A 10,605-nucleotide genomic window follows, 5' to 3' on the forward strand; every position below is an offset into this window, starting at 1 on the left:
AGGCTTGATGGTGGGCTCACAGTAATAGGAACAAGACATCCAGAGGCGTTTGAGGAGAGCTACCAGTTCCAGTAGGAGAACAGAACAGAACAGACTAGACTGAGCAAAGAGAAAGGAGACACAGGTTTAAGGCAAGGGGAGCACTAAGCCTAGAATCAACATGACCTCTCTGCTCAGCTGCACAATGCGATTTTTGATACATTAGTTTTTGATTGAAGGATATTGTAAACATAAGTTAAGCATCACATGGAACAATACTAATGAATGAGATAAGATTCATATTGACACCAATCATCCACTTTGATTTTAAAATATATGTATATGTATATTATGTTTCCTCATAAAACCATAGCTGGAGTTGTGCTATATTTCATTCACACACTTTTATCACACAAACACTGCATATTTAAGATGAGTTTTTCTCTCAAACGGAAAACACTGAACAGAACACAAACGGAAAACGCCTTGTGATGTCATGTGGTAATACACAATGCTCCACTGTGTTTTTAAACTCCACACACCTTCACTAGAATCATTTGCAGAATTTCAGTATTGGATTTGCCTATCTTTACTGAACTAAAGGTAACACACACATGTGTGAATTAAACAAAACGTAACTCTGGGTATGTTTTTGATGAGGTTTTGATGAACGAGTCTAAAGAGTCAATTTTGCATAACATAGGTCTTTTAATGAAAACACAAAGTTTTTGGTATATTTTCAGTGAATTCATTATGAAATAAAATTTTGTTGCAGTTTCCAGAATTTCATCCTACTATATTGTGTTATGACAAACCCCTAGTGTATGCCTAATTGCCCATAAAAGTTATACAAGAAGGGTCATCCACCCAAGGCCCTGGACAGTGACCAAAAATGTGACTCTAAACAGTCAACCATTCACTTTCTCATTTAATCAATGTCAATCAAAGACCTAAAACTGTCTCTCCCATCTGTCCAATTAACTTGTGGAACATGCACATTCTAGTCAGGGCAGACAAGAGAACACACTTGGTTTCTAAAACTGTGAACATTCTATGAAGTTGAAGATACATGCTGAATAAGTCTGAAAATGGTATCAGCAGAGGAGGGCATATTCAGGAGGTGTTCAATTAGACCGGAGCCAGTGTCAGCCAGACCACACTGCTCACACCTTACACTGACCACTCATAGAACAGCTGCAGAAGAGACCACAGTACCAAGAAATAAAAATGTACTCTCAGTCATACGTTCACTAATACGTGAAACAAGAGAGACAGTTACGGCTGTCATTTAATTGCAAATGTATGTTTTTTTTCTTTAAATTTTTTAATATAGCTGAAATTAAAATAAACAGTCCTCACTGGATTACTATTGTATTTACATTGTGCAGCAATTTGTGCAACAGGCACTGTTGTCTTGTACAGTGTCACATAAACAGCAAATTCACCATCACAGTTAAATTACTTCTTACTACTTCTCTCCATTTAATTTGAGTCATGCCTTATGTGACTTACTACATTACCTCACTAAAGTAACTATTCAGTGTTTTAATAATCAATATAGTGTTACTGGTAATATTATAATATTATAGATTATTTATTATTAGGGATGTAACAATAACCAAAATATCGTGATATTGTATCGTCAAAGTTCTCACAATAATATCGTGGACCATCACAATCGAATTACAAGTCTCTTTGCTTATATTAAGAGTAGTGGTGCAGCAATAGCCAAAAAAAGACAGAGGGAACTTCATAGACCATGATCCTTTACTCCATTTCAGTGTAGACTACAAGAAGAAATAACAGTTGTAAGCACTTTTAAGTCTTAGTTCTTTGTATTAAATCTTGTCACGGCATTTTAAGAGGGTAAAGTAGCATATTAACAATTTTGTTACTGTTCACAAAATATCGCAATAAATATCCCCCCCCCCCCCCCCACCATATTGTGAGCTTTCCCATGATATTGCAATAAATATCGTACCATGAGGTTCATCAGTGATGATATCGTATCGTGAGACCTGGATATCGTTGCACTCCAATTTATTATTGGTATCTTTATGGAGTATTGGCCACATGAGGTCTGAGCACTCATCTCATCTCTTTGGCTTTGTGCTTGGATTAACTCTGGACTCTGAAGAAAGAAAAGAGCAGTTACTAAATTGTTTCGGTGAAAATAAAGCATGTTGCCTTTAAGCATATGGGGTTCATAATGTTACTCGGGTTGATGGACAAGCTTTTAAAAATGCAATGCCTTTTCCTTCTTGTGGTCAGAGGGCATGCTGAAGTTAAGCAAAGGGCCATTGAAGCTTAACACCATTTGTGCATAAAGACACTAGAATTGTATGTGTGGAGCCTGGACTTATTCAGTGATTCTGGCTTCCTCCAGCCATTCAAGGCAGTTCTGATGACACTAACTCATCAGTTCATATTGAATGAGTGTGGAGTGGATAGTTGTCTATGACGCATGTCCTCTCTGTGAAAAACTGTGATAAGGCCTTCAGCTTAAGGTCTTAGCTGCTGGAATAAAAAACAGGCAACATATCAGGCAGGCTTAATAAATCAACTTAAAAACTTTTTTATCACTACAGTGATGTACTATATATGAATACGAGTACTGTTGAGAGAAATTAATGTTTGGAGTTTGGATTATATGCATAAAAGCAAGTAAAGCAGCAGTCTGATTAAACTGTGGAGCTAGAGAAGTAGAAACAGTGAGAATGGAGCAGGAAACTTGTGTTCCTGGTTTAGGTCAGTGGTGTCATGTAGTGTCGGGCGGACAAGCCCTCCCCTGCCAAATTAGTGGGAAACAGAGCGAGCGAGAAGTGGGAGCACTCCAGCTGAGAACAACAGCACTTCTACTCAACGGCGCGGCCAATATAGATAACGCTTGTAGCACAGATAAGGTCAGAGCAAGCAAATCAACTAGCTCTGAAATAAAACAAAAAAGACATTATTATGCAGGGACACATATTGCGCCAGATAAGTACTGTAAGTGAGCAAATACAATATTTATCTACTCACTGTAACTGCTTAAGAGTAGACCAACTATGAACAAGAGAATCATCATTTCTATTTAATAATATTAATGGTCAAATTTAGGCTATCCTTATTAAATAATATACTGCATTTTGAGGAGTATGTGTCCAAGGATTTCTGCATTTGCCTTTACTTAAGATGCCAGTTTTACACGCTGAATGTTGACAAGTTTTACATGTACTAAATAGGACGGATTAATTAACAAAAACACAAACTGCATAGAAGCAGTAAATGGCACAGTAGCTGTGTATCTTCTGAACAAAGAAGGGATGGTGCATTTGGAGCTCACAAACACCAACAGAAGATGTGTTGCAGCAATGAGTCATCTTAATCCAGGTGTCCACAGGGCATGCATCTCATTAGCATATCCACACTCACACACCACCCAATGTAAATAATGTAAGCTCACAGTAATTGTACAACAGTCCGAACATGCATTTTATTTCAGCCCAAATTGAACAATATGAGATGGCAGTTGTGTGCAAAGGGTTGTACAGCTTCACAAATTGTTACATTGTGGAACAACACTGTTTGAGTAAATCAATGCAAAAGCAACACAAGCAGTTCTAAATTGGTTCATGTGTGGTTTATGGAGTTGATGAAGACTACTCAAAAAGACATAACTGCAAATGACAACACATTGACTGGTACAATAGTTATGCACACTATATTTATAGCACACTATTTTTGTGTGTACTTTTAGATATGTCATGTTTTTGTAATAGATTTTGTAATTAGTAAGTAATAGCTTGACATGTCTTTTAATGAAAGACATTTGTAGTATTTAATATTGATTATATCTCAATTTATTCCCCCCTTCTTGGGGCAAATATCCTCCCATTACCTTTGGCTTGGATGAGAAAGGGTCGGATGCTGGCTAGTAGTTATAAAAAGCTGTGCTACATTAACAGCAACATTATAAAATAAAAAAAATAATTCATTAGTCTTAATGTTACATCTGAAAATTAGTTTAGTTCAGCTACTGCCAACAATTATATGTTGATACAGTTTAGCTGTTTCATTTGGATGTCTTCTTGTTTGCAGAAAATAGGACTTTTTAACACTAGCTTGTCAACACCAATTACAATGTTTTAGCTTGAAAATATGCAGTTGTTAGTCCTGGTTGTTGCAATATTAAAAAATATTTTACAAGCCTTGCAAGAACACTACACATGCTGACACTTATTTATTGGGTTTGTTTGGGTGAGAATACCCCTTAGTTTGTAACTAAAGCTAATAAATACTCACAAAACAATAGCCAAAAACATGAAGGTGTGGTAAGGCACCCTTGTCTGCGCCAAGGCCAAACTACTTGGCGGTCTGTGAGGCACCCCATTTGGCTAATGAAGTCCCAGACTGTCTTCACACCACACCCCCCACTCCCACTGCCCCGCTATGAAATGCTCTACTCATGAAAGTAATGAGGCAGGGAGGGAGAAAGACTTGGGGCCACTGATAACCTCAGACTAAACTTGCAACCTTACGAGACAAGGGCCTAATATCTGGCCGTCAATCAGCTTCAGCATCCCTGGCTGGAGTGTTTAATTACAAAGATCAATTATTTACCAGCCTCCTCTTTCACTACTCAGTGCTCCCAAAAAAGTGTCAAGAGAAAAAAAGAAGAAATAACTTGTCAAGACATAAACAAACTTATAGTTTACCACATTGACTTTGCTTTGAAATGGTCAACAAAAACAATAATTATGAATGAGCATAATATATAATGTGAAATTTTGTAATAATAAAAATGTTACCAAAAATATCTAGAACAGTAAAGTATTTTGTTTGTTACTATGCAATATGCCTGTAAGTTTTACTTCTATGCAAAAGAGTTTGACATTTTATTTACCCTAACCCTGAAGTGTACTGTGCAGAACACCATATAGCAACAATATGCAAGATATGATCTCATATCGTCCATTGCTCCTGACATCAGCTGCATGACCAACTGCAAGGCTTTTAACTAATTTGAAGAGACAAGATCAGGTTACCCCTTTGACTGTATTCACAACAGCGCTACACTTGGAGGGGACTGGACAAGGAACCACAGCCACTATCACTATCCTACTAGCACCTATGACCTATATCTGTTAACCACATTTAATATGTACTTTCAATATTAATAACTTTATGAATGAAGCAACAGGTAGGTCATGCCAAAGTTTTACCCACCCCAACTCCAGCTGTAAAACTTTAAACAAATATAAAAAGACAAGATCATATTAACCCTGGCATTGTCTTCCTTTACAAGCTAGTACAGCCTGTACTGGTAAAAAGATGAAAGAGGGAAGGCCCATTATCACTCAAATAAGAGACATGTTCGGTCAGATAAAAGTCTACTACTTCCTGACTCTGAAGGATTGCTTTCACACTTCCAGTAAATCTCACCAAAAAATGCATTTCTTTCAATCCAGGAAAAATCCAAGTTATGTTAATTTGTAAACATCTGAAGAACCACACACATCTTTTATTAGTTGGGTCTGAAATCCTAAAATGAAAAACAAAGTAGCAGCTGGAAGAGTGTTTCATGGTCATCTCGTCTCAGATGAGAGTGGCTCTTCAAACGTCCACATTACAGGCAACCAATAGTCGAAATAACAAGGGAAACAAGAAGGGAAAAAAGCAGCACCTAACCATGTTCTCAGTAGTAGGCCTTAACGAGAGGCAACACCAGTGATTCATGCCTGCTTTAGATTTACTTGGTCTGCAAAGTCTTCTTCAGAGAGACAAAGTTATAATATATCACAAACCAAAGAGTTGGAGGTACTATGTGTTACATGTACTTACACTGCATTAATAAGGTTAAAATTGTATCCGCTCAGGCATACAAAATAGCACTGAATGAGCATTTATATATATTTTTTAATATATTCCACACAAGTGCCACATAAACTTTCTAGCAACAGCTGGAAATCACAGGTAGCTCACAATATTAAAAAAGAAATGAAACCGTTACATGCAATGTACAATATCAGCTATTTTGCAATATATTTGATGCTTTTACCCTGAAAAGCAAAATTGCTTGTATAAAAAAAGCAGACAGCTTTCAACGCTCCAACAGATGGACAGATACAATTACAAACATTCATTTACTTTCACTTTTAGTTGCACGGGTAATACTTGTAGGTATGGCCTGAAGAAAACAAGAGAACTTAAAGTAATAAAAGCTGGAATGTAACTCAGCTAGAACAGGAATTGAACCCACAACCTCATGAGACATGAAAACTAATTATTCTGGCACATGACAACTCGCATTTGGTATTAACATAATAAATGCACAACAGGTGCTAAACAACTGAATAAAAAATCTCTCTAATTATGACAATAAATGCATGGAAATGCATGGAAATTAATATAATTTTATGTAGAAGACAAATAAAATTTCCCTGAGGTTAAGTTTGGAAAAATTTCTTCAAGCAAAGGTCTGTAACATTGTAGGGTCTCTTGCAAAATAAGTTTTGCCCAAATACAGATATAAAAGCAGCTATTAGGGTCAAAAGATCGCAATGCACTGTCTCCATCTGATTATAAAGCAACTTTACCAGTAAATTGTGAAGAACGTACATGACAAAAAAATGACCAGGGTGCAGTTATGCACTCATTCTAATGAGGTGTCTAACCCCTAATAATTTGCCTAATTGTGTAAAGAAAAGCTTGTCTAGGGACAGACTCTGCTATTGATCCAAAAAAGTGGGCTTGAACACTTTCACGTTCATTAATTCCACAAGGGGGAGTGTGTTGGAGCTGCATTGTAAGAGCAGGCAGCCTGTTTCTGTACAGCTGCACAGGGTTTTTCCCCTGGACTCTCAGCTGATGGCTCATTAATCTGAAAGAGAGGAGGTCCCCAACGTAAGCAGTCTGCGCCAGAGGAGGACTCCGCAGGCTTCACCTCTTTTCACTGTGGTATTTTTATTTAAGCACCACTAAAACTGGAGTGGGGCAAAGGCTTATCATACAGAAAGTATACAAGAGGCAAATTGCAAGAGTATGGAGCTCAACAATGACTGTCCACCCCCCAGTTCCAGAAGTAAATTTTTCATTCATTGAGAAAAAAAGATCATATTAAAAGTTTCAACATTTGCTCAGTCAGCTATGTGGTAATTAATGAACACAAAACCTATGATTTTATTTCATATCTGTTTCTGAAACGTTATAAACTGCTAAGATATTTAAGCATTTAGCTGAATTTTGCATTTTTTACGTGTGCTTTTTGGAGTTAAAACAACTCTGTTGTAGATTTTAGTATATAACTGTTTAGCCTCTGCAATGCTTTTGAACTCTTTAAAGGCTTATATTACACTATTTTCTGATCTATGTTATAATGCTGTTCCTCTGTCAAACAGAACCAAACTTGGGACTTTAAAATGATTATTATTAAATAATTATAATATTTTCATTATTATTATTATATATTATTAAATAAAATAATAATAATAATTTTAAAAAGCCATTTATTATACTGCCCATGGTAGAAGGTCGTAATAGTTGTTATGAGGCCAGCCACTTTACTGTTTAACACTGTAGGATATAATCTAAAGCAATAACAAAGGAATGACCATGTAATTGTAGTGCCTTGATGTGAGTGATTCTACGAAACACAAATGAATACTATACCTGAAAACGTGCAGGCGGCCACTGCGTGTGGGAGGCTACGGACCACTGAAAGCTTGCATTAACACACTTTAGCTTAACTATGGCAATTGCTCTGACACCTATCATCATATTAAGTACTCTATTCATTTACCTCTACTCCAACTGACAAGGACAATTACATAGTGCTGATTATTTAACAATAGCCATCCAAACTGTTTATCTACATTGTGCAGTGGGTGAATCGTAGTCCTCTGTCAAAGGTTGGTTTTCCTTCACGCCACTGCCGCCTGTCTGCAGCTGACACGATCACTTATCGTCTGTAACTATGACAGCTTAAATGGCAGCTCTGTGACATGGAAGTGTCAAAATTAGATGGCTTGACTAAGACTGACAGAGCATGTTCCCATTCCTATTAGACAGCACTTTGGACTAAGATCAATTAAGTGAGACAGTAGAAACATCAGCTAAAAATCAACAATAAGTTTACATTGATTGGATTGTATACATATTTCTGTTACAGCGCTGTAGAATACATAAACTGTAGCCCAAATCTTTCAAAGTGTTTTTAATAGCATGTGATTGGCAAGCTGTGTTGGGACAGTTGGCAAATGGGCGGTCAGCGGAGGAGTTTAGAGCTGCTAAAGTTCACACAGGAGCGACGCAGTACCCTGTGTCCTGCCAACTGCCATACAGTGGCGCAAATCCTGACTAAGTTGTTGACCCATGGCCCCCACCTGCCCTGACCATGCATTATATGGAGGGTTATCACTTCCCTCCTAAGATGCTATGATGCCTGCCACACCAGACGGCTTTTGACTCACTCCCATCTGCCCTGGTAGTATACATTGAGCAATAGTCATCATCGTGTCCTGTTCATATGTCTGAGGCTTAATTTAGATTTGTTTAGTTCATATATGAAGTTTGTTGACTTTCTGGTAAAAATACAAGCCATGTCTTGCAGGTATCTGAATGTACAGTATAATAATAATAATGCCTTGTTTTTTATTTATATTGAGCTTTTTGGACACTTGAAATAATTTCACAACCGGTGCTGGCAAGCTACAGTACTTCTGTAGCCCCAGCTGCCCCGGGTAGAGTAACAGAAGTGAGTCTGGTGGTCACCCCCTCTGACCACAATCACTCAAGCATGCAGATGGGTGTTTTTGCCCATGGGTACAACAACAGTATGCACTGGTTGGAGCCATCTATAAAAATATTTATATACATATATCACTTTTGATTTATTTTCATTCATTTCATATTTTATTTGTCTTACAATTTTAACAATTACATTTGTGGAATTATATTAGAACTGCTAATTCTTCACAGTTGAACACGAAATCCTCCTAAAGCATGAACAAATACATTAGACCCACCTATGTTAAAAAGCATTTTGCAATGTTCTGACATACTTAAAAAGGCCACATAGTCAAAACACCCCCTGCACGCAGTACACTTGAGTCCAGAGGTGCTAAACAATGGAAATAAATGCAAATAGCACTTAAATAATTTGCAAACTGTAACTTTGACAGTCAACCCAGGCAATCTACTATTAGTGGTGTGATGTGGTCTCAAAACTAAAACTAGGACTAGGATAATAAAGTTGTAATTAAGCTTTTTGTGTATTGATAATAACAACTGACATAACTTCATTAGTCGATCAAAATTATTAAATTGTAAAGACTTTACCTGCCCTGGCTGGAGGTCTAAATAATGCAGCACCTCTTTGAGCATGACAGGAGTGTGACCAAGGCCTGGTGACACATCAACTGTAGAATATGGAACTTCACACCTCCAGCTCCTTATGGACATCATGATTTTCAACAATGAGCTGGAGCACAAAACTCTGGAGCATCCGAAGACCATTTTGTCCTCTGAAAAAAATAAAATAAAACACATAACAATGTACTGAATAGGGATGGGACAATACACAGTATATTTTATTGTGACAAAAAGGGTAGACAATAATAATTTGTGGGAAATTGTATATAATCATGATAATCGCGGACAAAGATAGTCGTCATTGTATCACCAGAATGTTCATCAAAGGCTACCTGATCCATGATTATCTCTTCTATATCATTGTTGTTTCAAACAAAATACAATACTCCAACAGCTGTTTAAATATGGAACATATTCATAATATGCAAATTATAATTATTCATATCCATAACATTTAAAACTGTCAGAAACTTTAAGAATTATTGTGATATAATCATTGATCACAGTCACCTTTTTTTTTTTTTTTTTTTTTTTGATAATCATGACAACAAAAGTGCTGAATAATTTGATTATTCAGACACATATCCCTGATAGACAATGAAAAAGTATCAGAGTACGTTAAATTATATTCAAGTGTTTTATGGCAACAGTTTGTAAAAAATTCTCATAAGTTATGTGGTAGGATAATAAAATGAGGATGCGTGAAGATGGCACAAAGTTCTAATCTTGTGAATTAATCATAGTTAGTGTATTTAAGGAAAATTATAGTAAACAGCATTACTTTTTAAGATTATAGTTAACACCAAACTCGTAATGCTGTAGGAATAAACATGATAATACAAGCAAGAACCAAATAATCTCCCTAGCCCATGTGTTACAGAGAAATTCTCATTAGCAAAAGTTAGCTGTCTTCGGCAACCTGAACAAATTAGGTGCATAAAAGAACCTTGGACAGTTTTGATTATATACCCAATCTACGTAGCCTTTTCCATACAATTATAAAAGCAAATTATGTCAGGTTTAGAGGATTCATACCAGAGAGCACGTGCAAAATACATAAGCTAACTTCATGGACATCATCCACGAGGTCGCAGGCAGGATACTAAAGGAGAATCAGGACACATGCCATGCCTCATGACATGTGCAAATACTTACAAAGGACATAATATCACAAAGTAGTTAAGTGTAGTCATGTGACACGCGGACACGGGGAGACTTTACTACAGTGGAGAAAGCTTACCGTGGAGGACAAGCACCCAGGCCGCGCCCCTATGT

At 36.9% G+C, this 10,605-nt stretch overlaps 1 protein-coding gene across 1 annotated transcript in view; it reads right to left on the reverse strand.

Annotated features, from left to right (window-relative positions):
- Nucleotides 1-10,602, reverse strand: part of mettl15 (methyltransferase like 15) — a 48,591-nt gene extending 37,989 nt beyond the window's left edge. The window contains exons 1-2 of the mRNA XM_020938874.2: nt 10,571-10,602; nt 9,298-9,482 (exon numbers count right to left, since the gene is read on the reverse strand). Coding sequence (XP_020794533.2) covers nt 9,298-9,474 — 177 coding nt within the window. The 5' untranslated portion in view covers nt 9,475-9,482; nt 10,571-10,602. The remainder of the gene's footprint in view (nt 1-9,297; nt 9,483-10,570) is intronic.
- Nucleotides 10,603-10,605: the final 3 nt, after the last annotated feature.

The sequence above is a fragment of the Boleophthalmus pectinirostris genome, unplaced genomic scaffold (assembly GCF_026225935.1).
Source record: "Boleophthalmus pectinirostris isolate CB_2022bp ecotype Guang Dong unplaced genomic scaffold, ASM2622593v1 HiC_scaffold_19, whole genome shotgun sequence".
Taxonomy (NCBI): domain Eukaryota; kingdom Metazoa; phylum Chordata; class Actinopteri; order Gobiiformes; family Gobiidae; genus Boleophthalmus; species Boleophthalmus pectinirostris.